At 41.9% G+C, this 19,375-nt stretch overlaps 1 protein-coding gene across 1 annotated transcript; it reads right to left on the reverse strand.

The window, feature by feature from the left end:
- Positions 1-881: 881 nt before the first annotated feature.
- Positions 882-5,911, reverse strand: LOC110503696 (homeobox protein otx5-like). The gene is made up of 3 exons (XM_021582157.2): positions 5,151-5,911; positions 3,844-3,995; positions 882-3,674 (listed from the first exon to the last, which is right to left on the reverse strand). The coding sequence occupies exons 1-3, from the start codon at positions 5,245-5,247 to the stop codon at positions 3,042-3,044; spliced, it is 882 nt and encodes a 293-aa protein (XP_021437832.1). The 5' UTR covers positions 5,248-5,911; the 3' UTR covers positions 882-3,041.
- Between the last annotated feature and the right edge of the window lie 13,464 nt (positions 5,912-19,375).

A 19,375-nucleotide genomic window follows, 5' to 3' on the forward strand; every position in this document is an offset into this window, starting at 1 on the left:
TCCTGCTCTGAGACGCTTTGTGAATATGGTCCCAGATCTTTTTTTGTTTGTTACGTGCATTGGTCTTTTTACAACCTGTCCTGTGCACTTTTCAGAACACTGGTATAGCTGACTTACTAATAAAACAAATGGAAACATATGTTAGCCATCCAAATCCCTACCTCTCTCTGTTTTTAAGAGGTTAATTAATGGGCCCCCGCAGACTTAGGCCTACTTCTAATCTTCATAACTTGCATCCACTCTGTCCTTTCTCCTCTCAACATCTCCCCTCTCAAACGTTTGCATGGATTAGAGTAGTGTCCCCGGACGTCACTTTTCAATCCCACTCTGTGTATGTACGATAGATACTTGACTTCCTGCTCTCTTTGCAGGGATACGGGGATACAACAGGATAACACATGTGGGAAAGGGATCTAGGAGAGGCATGCGATCTTAATAGCGTAATAGCAGTTGCTTCATTCTTATTGGTTGGATGAGTGCCGCTAACGTGTCCAATGAGGTTGGACTGCTGCTGTTCATTTGCACACTGATAGGATTGTCTTATTACTTTGTTGGGGCCCATTTTTATGCATGTGGTTATTATGCAAGCATTTATATAGCAGTTTTAAAAGAGGAATGTTGCATATTTGATTTGATCTGTAGTGAATGAGTTTTTCAGCACATGAACTAGATGTAATCATTGTATAGGGATAATCTTTGACTATACTGGTCTTTGATTAAATGTTATTTTCGTAGCTGCAAAGCGATTTTTCTCTTGGATAATACAGTTATACTACTCCTGTTAGTGGTACTGTATCCATCAACCCCAGTCTTTTAGCCTGTTGTGAGGCTCAGGGCACTGGAACGTGAGCACAAAACACAATGACCACATAGATTTTCTGCAGTTGTTTAATGTCTTAAAACTCAATAGCTATCCCATGTAGAAGTGGGGGGTGGGCAAACACACAGGAGATATGTCCGATATACTAATACTAAAGAGGGGGAGTCATTCGTGTCAGAAAAAAAAGCATAGATTAGAATGCGAATAATGAATGTGGATGATCAGGAAGTATACAAAGCGTTGTATGCTCTCACCACTAACTTTATTGGATAAACCCCTGAGTTTGAAAAACGTTGTTCAGAAAAGAAGAGACCAGAAAACAGAAAAAAATTACAATTAAAATTGCCAGTCTTCTAGAAATTTGCGTGGTGTGTCTGTAACACATTGTTGGTACCAGACGTGATTGCATTTTCAAGTGAAGTTTAATATTTACAAAAAGAACGACATAAACAGAATAATAGCAATATTCATAATAGCTTTAGAATTAATAATAATAATAATTATAGTAATAATGATAATATTAACTTCAAACAAATTACCACAATTTTACTTCAAAGGACTCACAAATTTAAGAAACATAATATGTTATACTCTAATACAAAAAGAGGAAACGATACATCAACACAAAATGGTACCCCTCGCTTCTTTACAGGTAACAACTGAGAGATGGTCCGTGCTTTCAGTGCAAGGGTAGCGCAGTCATGGCCAGACCCTTCCCTTTCTACTGTTGAGTCTTCTCTCCTGCAAATATCTCATTGTAACAGTATATTCGGCAACAGGGTTAGTTTAGTCATTAAGGGGAAATTTAGTATTTAAGTACTGGTGAAGTAATCGTCAAAGCCCCCCCCCCCCCCCCCCCCCCCCCCCATCCGCCCAACAAACACAGTTGGATAGAAACGCAAAGGCTGCACGTTTGTCATCCTTGCATATCCCAGAATGCCTTGTGCCCAGATGTGATTCATTCCACGATTGGTGCTCAAAGACAAGAGGTTTGTTACTAACCCTATCACCCTAACCCAGCCCCCCTCCTTTACCCCTTTACCCCACTTCACTCTAACACACTGTCCGCCGAGGATCCCCTCCCTTCAAAGCTACTGGGTAAAAGGATACAACAATAGCCTATGATCTCTTCTTGACAGTACCAAAGGTTATCCTTGCTTTACCCATCCCCTCTTGCTTATTGAGAAACCCATGCACGTCCGTGTGTCTGTCTGTTTGGCTCCAGGATCTCTCAATTCACCAAATATGTAAAGCAGCTTCATAACAAAAATAAACCATAAAACAAATGACAGAGGGAAAAAGAAAGCAACGTTGTCCCCATTGGAGTCAGTCTCCACCTCTGGCTGGAACTCCCTCTGTTTGTTCAATATCAAATTCAAGGCAGAGTCATTTTCTTCCTTACAATGTACACAACTTTCAATTGTCCTGAAGTAATGTCAAAAATAACCACTGAATCCAATTTGGTCTAAAGTCAAGGCCAGCCCACCCATCTTGGGGGTGGAATTCCACTTTTCCTTTCTAATTCTAGGTTACTATTAAGCACAACAAGACCACTAAAGGAGTGACAGATCTTGTTCAGAAATTAACTATCAGCTACCTGACTAATGGGATTCATTGCAACCAATATTTAATATCCTTTTTTTTATTTTATCAATTGTTTGTTCTCTCCATCAAAATAATACTTCATCCAGCCTTCAAATTGCAAATCTCTATTCATTTGGTCCTCAAAACCCTGATTATGGCATACAAGAATGGACCTTTGTTAATTATGCTGTTTTTCGAAATGTAATCATCAAATTAATTTCATTCTACAGGTATTGCTTTCAATCGTGTGGTATGTATTCCTTTTTAAAATCAGTTCTCAATTTTAGTATCTCAATTATCTTCTTACATGTCGATTTGTTTGTCATCACTTCTATATGACTAGCTTTATTACCTCAATGTCCCATTGATTGTGCATCCTCACGTTGATAATACTGTATTGATTGAATATCATTGATTTAACAATATTGATTCTTGTCACCTTCCCAAAAATCACAAAGCCCAACATCAGTGGATCTGCTATCCACATTGCTTTCCATAACACAAAAAAATAATGACATTTTCTCAGTCATTGAGTTCGTGGACTGAAATGATTAGTTGACCATCTATGTGTCCAAGTCTTTAACACTGAATGGAATGGGAGCTTCTCCTGGCTGGTCCCTTCCTTACCTCATCCCACCTACAAGACCTGGAACTTCCAGGAGTTCTGGTCTTTGTAGTCCAGGCAGTCAGCTGCGTTGAAGTTGAGTTTCCAGGAGGCAGCTTGGTCCTTGTAGTCCAGGCAGTCGACGGCCCCGAAGCCCAGCGAGGCGGCTGTGTAGCCCTGCGAAGACAGAGAGGCAGGGGACTGGCCGAGGTGCCCGCCCATGGAGGTGATGGGGCTGAGGGCGCCCCCGGTGGCGGAGAGCTGTGAGTGCATGGGAGACAGGTAGGAGCTGCAGTCCAGGCCAGTGAAGTAGGAGGACGAGCCTGCGTAGCTCTGGGTGTAGGCCGGGGCCTGGGTGTAGGTCATGGGGTAGGCAGAGGAGCGCTGCATGCAGGGCGTGGTGGAAGCTGACAGGGGGTCTGGCAGCGGGGAGATGGAGGCAGGGCTCCAAATGGACACGGTCGCGTTGGCACTGCTGGAGCTGGGGGTGATGGCGGGGCCAAGGGGAGGGGGTACTGGACTGTAGGACCCGTTGGTGTTGACACTGGCCTCAGAGTTGGCCTCCCGGGCTGGAGAGGCCTTCTTCTTGGGTGGACGAGGTTTAGACTGGCCTGTGCTCTGCTGTGCCTGCTGGCGGCATTTAGCACGGCGGTTCTTGAACCATACCTATGGAGGAGCACGTGGTGAGTTCTCAGACAACTCAGCTCCCATTCTGGCCAAACAATCACTGAAGATTTGTAAATAGACATTTGACCCACACTTTCATTTTTGCAAGATCATTTGACCAATTCTGGTGGGCATTTATGCATGAAAGTATATATATCCTGTTTATTACCTGTACACGAGACTCTGGTAGGTTGATCTTGAGGGCCACTTCTTCCCTCATGAAGATGTCGGGGTAGCGCGTTTTGGAAAACAGTGCCTCCAAGATGTCTAACTGCGCGCGCGTAAACGTGGTCCTTTCCCGACGCTGCTTTCTGGGGATGTCTAAAATACACACACACACACAAAAGTTATTTTCTTATTATATTTCGTTAACTCATCATATATTTGGTTTTGTGAACCTTTTCCCCCTTGGCCAAAATGCTTTCAAATGGAACATGAGAAAAATAGAACGGAAGAACGAACAGTGAATCACTTGTTTGGTGTAAAAATGTTGTCAAATTGCCAAGTTAAATAATTGTCTAAATTTCCATTAGGATCATTTAGAATTGAATTCGTATATATTCGTGTAATATAATGTTACTAATAAGTACTTATACTGAGGCATATATGATGTTCTCTATTAAAACATATATTGTATATTCATGGGTGCTTTGTTTCAAATGTTATAGAAAATAAACATATGTCTCTAGTCTATATTTAGGCTATATATATATATATATATATATATATATATATATTTCCCTTTATTACAAATGTTTTTTATTTAATGTTCGAGTGTTCTACATTTTTCTCCAATCTCTTCACATTATACACGAATTCAGCTTAACACTGTTGCTTTATAAAACATAAACAAACACTAAATAAAATATGTTCGATAAAGGGAAGAAATGTATCTTGATAAAACATGAATGTTTTCACATGAAGGTAGAGCTCTATAAACCTTGATTTCACAACTGACAGGAACCTAATATATCTAGAACTACAGGTCTTTGTCAATTGGTGTTCACAACGCATGACCCTGGGTCAATCAAAAATCACAAAAAAAAATGTTTTCATACAAATAGTTGTTACCACTTACACATGAAGTATATAGGTCATCTCATTTTAAAGCTGGCATTTTACTCCAAGGCCCTTGAAACAAGTTACTATGGACGTTGACCACATCTTTAAAAATACAAACATTTTTGTTGTATGTGAGCATATGGCATTTCCATTTGAAACAATGTTGTTCAGTGATGACCCTCAACATGTGATCAGCTAAGAATAAGACATGGTGTCCGTAGTATGACTATATATTATCCACAATTCGCCGTCATAAGTCTAACAATAAGAACGTAAACAACATAATGGGGATGTTGTGCACTGTTCCTTTTACGCACTCGTTGCTCGTGAATATGTAATCAGTACCGCTTGGAATTCAGGCAATTGTTGAGACAAACAGTTCTAAAACATGAAAAAGTTACAAATATGACTTACTTGGGTATCCGACGGCAGAGTGTAGTAGATCCATGCCAGGACCAGACAGAGTTAACCCGTTCACGGCGTAATGAGGCTGCTTAATGTAGGACATCATGCCTGTGCCGGCTTTAAAACGCTCCCTCGCCCTCTCTCTCTCTTACACTCAGGCCGGGGGCCGGGTCTTCTGCTATTCTCCAAGGGTTGTCCCGCTTTCTCTCTTCCTCTCTCTCTCTGTCCCTCCCTCTCTCTTTCTCTCTATCACTTGTTTTTCTTTATAAATGCCAATCGGCTTTTTGTTTTCCTCCTTTGTCTCTGACCCTCTTGCAGTATTTTGCCAACTTTTGAGGCTACAATAGTACCACTCTACTCGCTGGTAAAGAGTGCAGGTGCAGGGCGCCTTCTTGTTCTGCTGCCTTCACACCTGTTGATCAAGCTCTTTCAAAGCACATCTATTCAATAGGTATTGTGGTGCCGGTGTATTCTTTCAATTTCACTTACAAAGTAGGCTGAAACCAACAATTAAACACACTAGCCAGTGGTATGATCACCGTTCTAATTGTGATGAACCTTTCAATCCAAGACGTGCGCTTTCGAAGTGCGCATCGGCGTCAAGAACGGAAGGTATGGGTCCTTATTCTTCCGGTGTCAGATCTAGCGTCCCTGGACTGAGCTAGAGCCTGTCTGTTGAAGCAAAGAGGATCGAGTCGTGCTTCCCGTGAGTGGCGATAAGCTGGGGTGAGAACGCGGAACTGAGCGAACCAAGAAAGTAGTTGGCTAATTAGAGTGAAGTTCTTGCGACGAGTAGACTCTGACCCCTCCCTCCCTCTCTCCCTCTCTCTCTCTCTGTCTCTCTCTCTCTCTCTCCCTCCCCCTCTCTCTCTCCCCCTCTCTCTCTCTCTCTCTCTCTCTCTCTCTCTCTCTCTCTCTCCCTCCCTCTCTCTCCCTCTCCCTCCCTCCCTCCCTCTCTCTCTCTCTCTCTCTCTCTCTCTCTCTCTCTCTCTCTCTCCCTCTCTCTCTCTTGGTATAACAATTTTGAATTAAAACGCACAGTAACTGCATAGCCTACCAATCCACTTAACCAAAACATAAAATGTTACACTCATTCGTGAAATTAAATAGATGTGCCACTCATCATTTCTGAGTAGCCTATACGTTTGGTGTGTTATAAGAGTCCGTTTTGAATTGTTAAAGACAAAAGGACAAGCTAGCAACTCTGTTGAAGTCATTTTCCTGGAGCCGAAGAGGACCTTTAGGAGTTGAATAACAGTGCTGCACTGTCGGGGAAAGCTTGATAGCCATCAGAAGAGTACATTTCGTACATTTTACACCGCTTTAAAAACACAGATGTAATTGGGCGATGTAGTCTGAGTGAGGAAATTCAAGGGATGGAAGGGGTGGGGTGGGTATACAAGCAGGATTAAAACTACATAAAGGCCGCGTTGTTCTCTATTAAACCCCCTACTGATCCCCAACATACTCCCTTTTTTACTATTCATATTTCTGTAGTAATAATAATAACAATATTAATACTTATAATTATGATATTAATAATAATAATGGTATGATGTTATTTGTTGTAATATTATCATTAATAGGGATAACAGCGCATCTTATTATTGTCTATCAAAATGGTAACATGCTATCAACATTATGGTCATGACTGCAATTTAAAGCCATACATTTTTAGAGTATCTTGATGCATTTCATTCCAAATAAGTGGGTGAATTATTATAGGCAAACTTGCTAAAGTCTATTTAAGTTGTACTCGTTAGGCATGTCCCTTTAGCGCATTTAATTGTAAATCATGACCATAATGTTTTGATTGATAGTTTCGTCGGTTGTGGTGTAAAACAATGTTGAAGACAGCATTAAGATTGGACTAAAAGTTATAATAAACCGCAAAGCCACTTGTTGAGTTGGAACTGAGAACATTGCGTTGCTTTAGGTTACTTTGTCCAGTGTTTTTATTCGTTGTAGAAATCTACCCCGGTGATGCAAATGGCCTGTAAAGTCTTGGTGATTTATTTAAATGCCATGAGTTGTTGTCCATCCTGCGATTGTTGGCCTGTGTCTCATCCTATCCCTGTGGCCAGACAATTTCACAGTGTCCAAAGCCGATTCTCTGCTCTTGTTAATTGAATCGGATTTCTTATAGTTTAAAATCCACACAGACCCATGTACTGCCCAAACTGTATAAGGGGTTTATCTGAATCTGTAAAGCCACGGCGGAGATATAAAGAGAGAGAGACTATACCCGCATGTTGAACATTATAAATCTCAAATAAACGTCTTTACCTGCGGCATCTGCCGGTGCGCACAGCGTGAGTATGTGTGTTGTTTTAACCGTCCAATTTGGAATATGTGTTTCAAGAGGCCACATCACCTGCTCAACTAGGCTATCAGGTATGGTTTTTGTCTTTACATTTCATATAGATAATATCGAAAGCTGACGATCGAATTAGCCTATTGTTTGTAAATATGACAAGAAGCGCAACAGTCGATGGTTAAAGACTAAAACTCCGTGTTACATACTTTCTGAGGAGCAAAACAAAGAGCGCGTGTCAGAGTAGGCCTACACGCGCACTCACGTGCACCTGCTCGTCAGGGCTTCTAGGTCTCGCTCTCTTACCATTCCGTCACTACAATTTTAGGATATGCTTTTATGCGTTGGGAGAAACAATTAACCCTTACAAAAGCTTTTCAAATATAGTATTTAATATTAATGATGTACGTTTTTCCACGCATTTCCTGATTGTTGTATTATTTTTACCATGATCAAACCGGTAGCCTTTTCAAAGACAACCAAATTGTATTCATGTAAGTTATTGACTTTTGGTTAGGCATATTTCCTTGCCCAACATTGAAAATTCCATACTTTTTCTGATTTCTTTAGTTTTTATTTACGATTTTGTTGCATAAAATGCAAATGTTATGCATTTGGGTTATCGAATTAATTCGATAAAAGTTAAAGACACACGCTCGGTTAAGGTGTTTGTGTTTGACCTACACTAGTTTATTTCTTCATTCATTATTTTTCATTCTAGTCTACTTTACTTTATCCTAAAATTGTATTTAAAACGGAGGACATTGTAAACACAAAAAAATATAGAGCCTACAAATTGTGCATGAAGAAGCACTGCATTTTGAGACATTTGGCAGTAGCCTATCATTATTATATTTCTAGTCTTCCAGAAACGTGTCAACTGGTGATTTATTTTCTGAAAGTATTGCTGTTGTTCTTTTGTGCTGTCAATAACAACTCTAATAACAGTTGTGAATTTATATTTTAGGAGGTGATTCTCTTGGAAATTTACTGTGCAGTGTAATGAATTGTGGTATGGTTGCACTAGGACCCAGGGCAGATACAAATTCAGGACACAACCACCACATAAGAGGCTTACCCTATCTAATCACACACACACACACACACACACACACACACACACACACACACACACACACACACACACACACACACACACACACACACACACACACACACACACACACACACACACACACACACACACACACACACACACACACACACACACACACACACACCACTTAGAAACATCATATTATTTTAAACTGGCATGCAATCAGTCTCAGAGGCATAACAACTGCTGTATTTTGATAACATTTTCATCTTCTCCAAACTATTTTATTCCCCATTTGACCCCGACTTCTCTCCCACTTTGTCAGAAGACTGCAGCCATATGTTGCATGGTTGCTCTTGTCTAATTTAATTACCAAAAATGTAAGCTCTTTCAATGTATTTTTTTCCTGTCTGGCTACAAAGAAAACGGGTCAAATGCAAACATGTTACTTTCCAAACCAATGTCTAAATGTGCAATAATATATATTTGCACCAGACACATAGTAATCAGCCTATACATGTATTGATATATTTACTGGGGTCAAAACATTAGTTTGTGGAGCCAGTTTCCCCTCCAGGGGCCTTCTGTTGTAAAACAAGCAGAGGCCTGTGAATATTCAGGGACTCACTGAAAAAACTGCCATGAATGTGAGGATGTGACTTATTAGTGAGGGATATTAATCTCTATTTAACATCCAGGCCATGTTAAGACAATGTAACCTTGATTGGTTGCGTATACAATTTGAGTGTACTTATGTGAGTGTGTGATACCTTGGATGTACAGGGCCTATGCTCATGGGTGACAGTGCTATGGCTCTCAGGGAATGCGTGTGCGCGTGCGTGTGCGTGTGTGTGTGTGTGTGTGTGTGTGTGTGTGTGTGTGTGTGTGTGTGTGTGTGTGTGTGTGTGTGTGAGAGAGAGAGATTGTGTTAGCACAGGAAAGAGAAGCTTACCCAATGATCACTACAAAGTTTAAAAGGTCACCGATATAGAGCATTGGTGATTGGTTGCATTAAGCATGGGCCAAAAATACAAACCAAACACAACAACCCCCTCCTCCAAAACCCCCAAAACCCCAACAGTGTTAGTGTGCAGCTGCTAGAGCCCTGACTTCATGGTATTTGTTCGATACACACATTGTGACACCAACACCAACACACACACACACACGCACAGAGTTCAGCCGATTTATCATAATATGCTTTATCTGAAAAGTAAGTATCTTACCTCGGGATAAAGGGAGGATAGTGGGGCTTGTAGTCAGATTGGCAGAGGAAGGGAGAGGATGGAGGGAGTCCGCTAGTCCATAGGAAGGACATGAAGGACCTGTTTGGAACGAATTGATGACTGATAAGATCTAGGGGCCTGCTCTCCAATACAATGGGGAAGTGTTGTACCCAGGAACATAGATCTCTGTGGCACTGGGAGATATGATTGACAGATGGACCTGGAGGGACCAGCGTCGTACATAGATGAAGGGATTGATGGATGGATGAACAGGTAACACCCGAGGAGGAGGGTAGGGTGTTTGGACCCCACTGGGGGCCTTTTCTATAGTTGGAAGGAAAAATAATTGTGTGATTCCTGATGAAGGAGTGTAGAGAACGAGAGGAAGTAGAGAGAGAGGAAGGGAGGGGTATAGTGGGAGGGGCTGTCCACAGAGACATTATCAGCTGCATACCTACATACTTTTTACAGGTGTGTGTTTAGTTGTCTCAACCCTTTTGTTGTGCTATGTTTTACATTTGAATTCCAATAGTTTTCTTTATGTGTCTTGTGTGATTGTGTTTTTGTATGTGATTGTCCTTATGTGTAAATCTTGCAAATACTGGCATTTCCATTTAATCGTGAACGGTCAATGGTGAAGTGTTAGCATCCATGTCAGTGGTTGTCGTGGTATCGGGGTCAGGCTGTGTTAATAATGAAATTAGACTGATGTAGGGATTACGCTGTGTTACTAAACCAGGCAGTGACTGTAGTGAGTCTGTGTGCACAGATACACTGACCGTACAAAACGTTAGGAAAACCTTCCTATTATTGAGTTACACCCTTTTTGCCCTCAGAATAGCCTCAGTTTGTCAGGAAATGGACTCTACAAGGTGTCAAAAGCGTTCCACAGGGATGCTGGGCCACGTTGACTCCAATGCTCCTACAGTAGTGTCAAGTTGGCTGGATGTCCTTTGAGTGGTGGACTATTCTTGGTACACATGGGAAACTGTTGAGCGTGAAAAACCCAGCAGCATTGCAGTTCTTGACACACTCAAACCGGTGCTGGTACCTACTACCATACCCCGTTCAAAGGCACTTACATCTTTTGTCTTGCCCATTCACCCTATGAATGGCACACAATCCATGTCTCAATTGTCTCAAGGCTTAAAAATCCTTCTTTAACCTGTCTCCTTCCCTTCATCTACACTGATTGAAGTGGATTTAACAAGTGACATCAACAAGGGATCATAGATTTGACCTGGATTCACCGTCTCAGTCAAAGACTCCAGTCACTCAAGTCAACTCTCTCCTACCGCACGGCAAGCAGTACCGGAGTGCCAAGTCTGGGACCAAAAAGCTCCTTAACAGCTTCTACCCCCCAAGCCATAAGACTGCTGAACAGTTAATCAAATGGCCACCGGACTATTACATTAACACGCTGCCCCTTTGTATGGTGCCGCAGGTAGCCTAGTGGTCAGAGCGTTGGGCCAGTAACCAAAAGGTTGCTTGATTGAATCCCCGAGCTGACAAGGTAAAAATCTGTCATTCTGCCCCTGAACAAGGCAGTTAACCCACTGTTCCCCGGTAGGCCGTCATTGTAAATAAGAATGTGTTATTAACTGACTTGTCTAGTTAAATAAAGGTTACATTTAAAATTGTTTTTACACTGCTGCTACTCGCTGTTTATTATCCATACAGAGTCACTTTATCCGTACCTACATCAAATAAAATAACATTTTATTTGTAACGTGCACCGAGTCCAACAGGTGTAGACCATGTACATAATAACTTGACTAACCTGTACCCCCACACATCGACTCGGTACCGGTACCCCCTGTATATAGCCTCGTTATTGTTATTGTGTTACTTTTTAGTTTTATTTGACTATTTTTACTTTTGTTTATTTAGTAAATATTTTGAACTGCATTGTTGGTTAAGGGCTAAGTAAGCATTTGTAAGTACGCATTTCAAGTTGTATTCGGAGCATGTGACAAATACATTTTGTTTTGAGATGTCATGTGAAGAGCAGGTGTTTCTAATGTTTTGTACACTCGGTGTATATCATCACTTTATATTTCCATTAGTGGTTCCTGCTTTATGTTACATACATTGTTTAATGTTTGATGTACAATAGAGTACAATATAAATTAGAGTTAATGATATGGGAGCATGACACAGCTCATTTTGAACATGTATTAAAGGAGCAATCTGTGATTCAAACAACAACAAATTAAAAATAACAATCTCAGATTGCCATTGTAATCACAGGCCATTCAGTCTGGGTACATTTGTTAGGATAGGGTTCCTACTACAGTGTACAGTTGAAGTCGGAAGTTTACATACACTTAGGTTGGAGTCATTAAAACTTGTTTTTCAACCACTCCACACATTTCTTGTTAACAAACTATAGTTTTGGCAAGTCGGTTAGGACAACTACTTTGTGCATGACACAAGTCATTTTTCCAACAATTGTTTACAGGCAGATTATTTCACTTATAATTCACAATATCACAATTCCAGTGGGTCAGAAGTTTACATACACTAAGTTGACTGTGCTTTTAAACAGCTTGGAAATTTCCAGAAAATGATGTCATGGCTTCAGAAGCTTCTGATAGGCTAATTGACATGATTTGAGTCAATTGGAGGTGTACCTGTGGATGTATTTCAAGGCCTACCTTCAAACTCAGTGCCTCTTTGCTTGGCATCATGGGAAAATCAAAAGAAATCAGCCAAATTGTAGACCTCCACAAGTCTGGTTCATCCTCGGGAGCAATTTCCAAATCCCCTGAAGGTACCATATTCATCTCTACAAACAATAGTATGCAAGTATAAACACCATGGGACCACGCAGCCGCTCAGGAAGGAGGCGCGTTCTGTCTCCTAGAGATGAACATACTTTGGTGCGAAAAGTGCAAATAAATCCCAGAACAACAGCAAAGGACCTTGTGAAGATGCTGGAAGAAACAGGTACAAACAGGCACATAACCTGAAAGGCCGCTCAGCAAGGAAGAAGTCACTGGTCCAAAACCGCCATAACAAAGCCAGACTACGGTTTGCAACTGCACATGGGGACAAAGATCTTACTTTTTGGAAAAATTTCCTCTGGTCTGGGGGGTGCTTTGCTGCAGGGGGTGGGGTGGGGGGGGGACTGGTGCACTTCACAAAATAGATGGCATCATGAGGTAGGAAAATTATGAAGCAACATCTCAAGACATCAGTCAGGAAGTTAAAGCTTGGTCGCAAATGGGTCTTCCAAATGGACAATGACCGCCAAGCATAATTCCAAAGTTGTGGCAAAATGGCTTTGGGACAACAAAGTCAAGGTATTGGAGTGGCCGTCACTAAGCCCTGACGTCAATCCTATGGAAAATGTGTGGGCAGAACTGAAAAAGTATGTGCGAGCAAGGAGGCCTACACACCTGACTCAGTTACACCAGCTCTGTCAGGAGGAATGGGCCAAAGTTCACCCAACCTATTTTGGGAAGCTTGTGGAATTCTACCTGTATCATTTGACCCAAGTTAAACAATTTAAAGACAATGCTACCAAATACTAATTGAGTGTATGTAAACTTTTGACCCACTGGGAATGTGATGAAAGAAGTTAAAGCTGAAATAAAACATTCTCTCTACTATTATTCTGACATTTCACGTTCTTAAAATAAAGTGGTGATTTTAACTGACCTAAAACAGGCAATTTTTACTAGGATTAAATGTCAGGAATTGTGAAAAACTGAGTTTAAATGTATTTGGCAAAGGTGTATGTAAACATACGACTTCAGCTGTATGTGCATGGGGCAGGTTAAATATTTACAATGTAGTAAGCCTTGTGTAGGGTTTCTTATAAGACGGATGGGTAGGGTTTGTAAAGTATAAATGTCCTGTGCCCAGACACCTTTGAATTACTATCTCTATGAACTATTGCTTCTGTGTGAAAATCTTGGGCCTTCTCATTATAACGTGCAGGTCTGGTGCTGCTCACTAAGATATTTACTCATAAATGAATCTGGCCGTTGGTTATGCATCTAATCAGTCCTGCCAAACTCTGATAATGGGTGCTATGCTGTATATCAATATGAGACATACTAAAAATAATGGTAATTAAATAATGCTTTCAAAGTTTTCATGTTTGCATGCATTCATGGTTAGATGATGTCATCTGTCTCTTTTGCAACGGTTTTGTTGTTGATTGTATTATGAATATTCCTGAATTATTAAAGTTAGTTTTGTAGAGATATTGGATATTGAAGGAGACACAGACCGAAGGCAACATGTCGTATTGTGTTGCAGTGTTAATACACAGTCCTCAGCCAGGATTTGTGGCTCAGTCGATGTCTATTAAATCTCGGTATGTGTGCAATCAATACTCACAGTCTGGGTTGTGTCTTAATCAATGCCACTACTCTGTAAAACACACACACACACACACACTCACGACGCGTGTGCTGCTGACTGCGTCTGAGGGCAGATGGGCAGATTCCTAATCCTGTGCAGACGGCAGCAGGTGGGGTCTGGGACTGGGTGAGTCAGCAGGGCAGGCAGCAGTTTAACTGTGCTAATGACCGCCGTTTAGAGTAGACACCCTGTCTTGCCCTGGACCACACTGTCCTGTCTGGGGATTACACAGGTTAACACCTGCCATGCTGCTTCAAAGTACACTGGGCCTTCACTCAGGCACATAGTCCATGTTTCAAATTACCTTTTCAATTATCTTTTGGTAAAATCCACTACATTTCAACCTATGCTACTATGTCACATAGCATAAGTGTACTTATTAGTATCAATTCCTGCATTCTTTTATTAGTATACATTTTATCACGACTCGGGATATAACCCAGATGCAGACACAGGAAGCGGATGGTTCAGTTCTCAGATCATTTATTATAACACAGGGGGCAGGCAAAGGGCAGGTCGAGGACAGGCAGAGGTTTGTAACCAGGTCAGAGTCCGACAGGTACAGGATGGCAGACAAGCTCAGGGTCAGGGCAGGAAGAAGTTCATAAACCAGGTCTGAATCAGGCAGGTACAGAACGGCAGGCAGGTTCAGGGTCAGGGCAGGCAGAAAGGTCAGAACCGGAATGGCTAGAAACAAAACACTAGAGAGCAGGGAAAAACAGGAAACACACTGGGACGACTTGACAAAACAAGACGAACTGGCAACAAACCAAAATAAAATGCATATGAGTACACAGGGGATAATGTGGTAAAATTGGAGACACCTGGTGGGGGGTGGAGACAAGCACAAGACAGGTGAAACAGATCAGGGTGTAACGCTTTTATCATATATGTATAATCTGTCAAATGAATTTGTGACCCCCCCTAAATTGCTAATAATTTGCACCAGTCTCCCCCCCCCCCCCCCTTCAAGAAATAAGAGCTGCAAGATTGACCAAGTATGTCTCCCATTTCAGTCCTTCTTGGAGCAGGTGACAACATGTACTTGTATTTGTACTGTACATCCATTTAGAGAGGGCATTCTGTGGTGGACAGAGCTAGAGTTAACATCTCTGCAGTAAGACAGACGTAATGTAAGAGAAGCAGGACACAAAGTATGTGAGGATGGCTCGGGGGTGATCCGGATGGGTGCCATGCCTCCGGCCCGTAAATTGGAGAAATTGTTTTCCTGCAATCTAGAGCCATAATCATTATGCTTAATTCTATGTAAATATATGTATATTTTTTCTGCATATCTAAGCATACCTCTGGAGTTGTCTGTATCCTGGTGGTTCTTTTCTTAAAGAAACTAAATATGCTTCTCTGCATCTCTGCTAAAATCTGGGTAAAAGATTGAAAGGAATGTGAGTCTTATTCAGTACAATTAGTTATTGCTTGCTTTTCTAAAGTCTACTAACCTTGCCCCCCCCCCCCCCCCCCCCCCCCCCCAGGATAAATCTGAGGGGGCACATGCCCCTTTGTGCCCCTAATGGGCATGACTCCTCTGAAGAGAAGTGATGTTTCAATTGTGTCAGTGAGTTTGGAGGAAGAGCTCTGGTTGGTAATCAACTGGATTGAACTGGATGTATGAAGGTATGCAGAGTGAAGTGTATTCACAATTAGCAGATTCAGCAGGTTTCACAGTTACAGATCAGGTTACAGACATGACATGTAAAAGGAAGGAGAACAGCTGCACACTGAGCATCTAAACAGTGTGAGGATATTTTCCTTTCTTTTCACATTTCTAGAACACATCAGTAACTCATCTACTACACTAATTCTGACAATACTACTGGAATATAAATCGATAGTTATGTTATTATTAGACAGACTCAATCTAAATTCATAGATTGAACCATTCATTCAAACTGCTTGCTAGAAATAGAGCCTGTCTGATTGGCAGGGTTGTGCCGCAGGTACCAGATACAGACCAGGTTAGGGTAGGTTAGGTAGGTTAGGGTAGGTTAGGTAGGTTAGGGTAGGGTAGGACCACTCTGCTCTCCATAAGGCATTGCATATGAGACCACGCATGAATGCACATATCAGCTTTATTGTTTGTGCTGGGGCACGTTGGAGTGTGTGTGTGTGTGTGTGTGTGTGTGTGTGTGTGTGTGTGTGAGACCATGTGTCCTGACAGAATGTGTGTGTGGTGGTGTGCTGGTGGGCCTGGATGGGTGGGGGGGTTGAGTGGGGTAAGGAGGGGGTGTACAGTGGCTTGGGCACTCTCCCCCAGCCCATATGGCAGCAAACAGCAGTAGTAATCAAGGAAGTGGAGCAACAGGCCTGAGTCCTTATAATCCCTAACCACACTCTGACACGTGCCATGCTGACGCACACACCACCCGCCACACAAATACACTTGGATATATGCACACGCACACACGCACACAAACGCATGCAAACATGCACATCATGTACACACATACATGTGTACACATACATGTAAACACATCATGTACACACATACATGTGTACACATACAGAAGCACACGAAGAGATGAGCACTACATCACTGAAATCCAAAACATCTAAAAACACATTCACAAAATACCATTTTCTTACATTTTTGTCATTTAGCAGACACTTATCCAGAGCGACTTACAAAAGCAATTAGGATGAAGTACCTTGCTCAAGGGAACATCCAAAAAATATATACAGTGGGGTAAAAAAGTATTTAGTCAGCCACCAATTGTGCAAGTTCTCCCACTTAAAAAGATGAGAGAGGCCTGTAATTTTCATCATAGGTACACTTCAACTATGACAGACAAAATGAGAAAAAAAATCCAGAAAATCACATTGTAGGATTTTTAATGAATTTATTTGCAAATTATGGTGGAAAATAAGTATTTGGACAATAACAAAAGTTTATCTCAATACTTTGTTATATACCCTTTGTTGGCAATGACAGAGGTCAAACGTTTTCTGTAAGTCTTCACAAGGTTTTCACACAGTGTTGCTGGTATTTTGGCCATTCCTCCATGCAGATCTCCTCTAGAGCAATGATGTTTTGGGGCTGTTGCTGGGCAACACAGACTTTCAACTCCCTCCAAATATTTTCTATGGGGTTGAAATCTGGAGACTGGCTAGGCCACTCCACTCCAGGACCTTGAAATGCTTCTTACGAAGCCACTCCTTCGTTGCCCGGGCCGTGTGTTTGGGATCATTGTCATGCTGAAAGACCCAGCCACGTTTTATCTTCAATCCCCTTGCTGATGGAAGGAGGTTTTCACTCAAAATCTCACGATACATGGCCCCATTCATTCTTTCCTTTACACGGATCAGTCGTCCTGGTCCCTTTGCAGAAAAACAGCCCCAAAGCATGATGTTTCCACCCCCATGCTTCACAGTAGGCATGGTGTTCTTTGGATGCAACTCAGCATTCTTTGTCCTCCAAACACGACGAGTTGAGTTTTTACCAAAAAGTTATATTTTGGTTTCATCTGACCATATGACATTCTCCCAATCTTATTCTGGATCATCCAAATGCTCTCTAGCAAACTTCAGACGGGCCTGGACATGTACTGGCTTAAGCAGGGGGAGACGTCTGGCACTGCAGGATTTGAGTCCCTGGCGGTGTAGTGTGTTACTGATGGTAGGCTTTGTTACTTTGGTCCCAGCTCTCTGCAGGTCATTCACTAGGTCCCGTCCCCCCCCCCCCCCCCCCGTGTGGTTCTGGGATTTTTGCTCACCGTTCTTGTGATCATTTTGACCCCACGGGGTGAGATCTTGCGTGGAGTCCCAGATCGAGGGAGATTATCAGTGGTCTTGTATGTCTTCCATTTCCTAATAATTGCTCCCACAGTTGATTTCTTCAAACCAAGCTGCTTACCTATTGCAGATTCAGTCTTCCCAGCCTGGTGCAGGTCTACAATTTTGTTTCTGGTGTCCTTTGACAGCTCTTTGGTCTTGGCCATAGTGGAGTTTGGAGTGTGACTGTTTGAGGTTGTGGACAGGTGTCTTTTATACTGATAACAAGTTCAAACAGGTGCCATTAATACAGGTAACGAGTGGAGGACAGAGGAGCCTCTTAAAGAAGAAGTTACAGGTCTGTGAGAGGCAGAAATCTTGCTTATTTTCCACCATAACTTGCAAATAAATTCATTAAAAATCCTACAATGTGATTTTATGGATTTTTTTATTTATTTTGTCTGTCATAGTTGAAGTGTACCTATGATGAAAATTATAGGCCTCTCTCATATTTTAAGTGGGAGAACTTGCACAATTGGTGGCTGACTAAATACTTTTTTGCCCCACTGTATTCACCTAGTCAATTCAGGGAGTTGAACTTGCAACTTTTCGGTTACTGGCACAACACGGTTAGCTGCTAGGCTACCTGCCGCCCTTCACTCACACAACACTCATACTGTTTAACAACACCATTCTACCATGCTTGCCCTACATTCACAGGTACCACTCACGAAAGAGCAACATACACACTCTGTCACAACAAGCACAATGAAACATCGGCACATACATTATTGTTTGTCTATTTATTTGGATCCTCATTAGCTAAAGTGTCAGTTCCTCTTCCTGGGGTCCACAACAAACCCACAACATGACAAGTAACAGAACACTGGTACACTGATTGACAAGGACAGTCACACAATTTGAAAATACAACGATATACAAACAATACAACAGAGAAATGATACCCGAACCAAGGGTGTCGTTCATGCTGTCACACCCACTCATAGACGTGCAGGATCTTCTACATTCACGTATCCTCATTCAATGCACAACTAAATCACAGGGACACATTTACACACTTCGACACACTTCAACACACTTTAACACACTTTTTCAATTTACCACAAAACACCTTGTTAACCCACCAAAACTCACAATGCATGCCCACGTACACACACACAAACACACACACACAAACCCCATTGTGGTGACGCACAAGGTCACACTCTCACAATGGTCTCTTATTGTTAATTGGCTGTTTAATCCTGTGGAATGTCTCTAATTAGTACACGCTGGCGGGTGAGGATCTTAATATGCTGCATTACAATAGACTGGCTGTAATGGGGATCTCAGACCACACTCTCTCACCTCCCATGCCCCAACACAAACACACAACACACACTCATACGCACGCGCACACGCACACATACACACATAGCAGAATCTGTAGACTGTTACAGTCACACATGCAAAGTCATTCATAATCATGATTTTCATTTCCGGCCAGGTTTCCAATTCAATGCGTTTATATTGATAA

The sequence above is a fragment of the Oncorhynchus mykiss genome, chromosome 24, assembly GCF_013265735.2.
Source record: "Oncorhynchus mykiss isolate Arlee chromosome 24, USDA_OmykA_1.1, whole genome shotgun sequence".
Lineage (NCBI taxonomy): Eukaryota > Metazoa > Chordata > Actinopteri > Salmoniformes > Salmonidae > Oncorhynchus > Oncorhynchus mykiss.

Bases quoted from the DNA above. Each gene is read 5' to 3' on its own strand.
- LOC110503696 (XM_021582157.2), bottom strand. From the start codon at position 5,247: ATGATGTCCTACATTAAGCAGCCTCATTACGCCGTGAACGGGTTAACT. The intron at 3,996-5,150 runs GTAAGTCATATT...TGTGTATTTTAG, and splicing joins CTCTGCCGTCGGATACCCAA to ACATCCCCAGAAAGCAGCGT. The intron at 3,675-3,843 runs GTAATAAACAGG...GCTCCTCCATAG, and splicing joins TACCAGAGTCTCGTGTACAG to GTATGGTTCAAGAACCGCCG.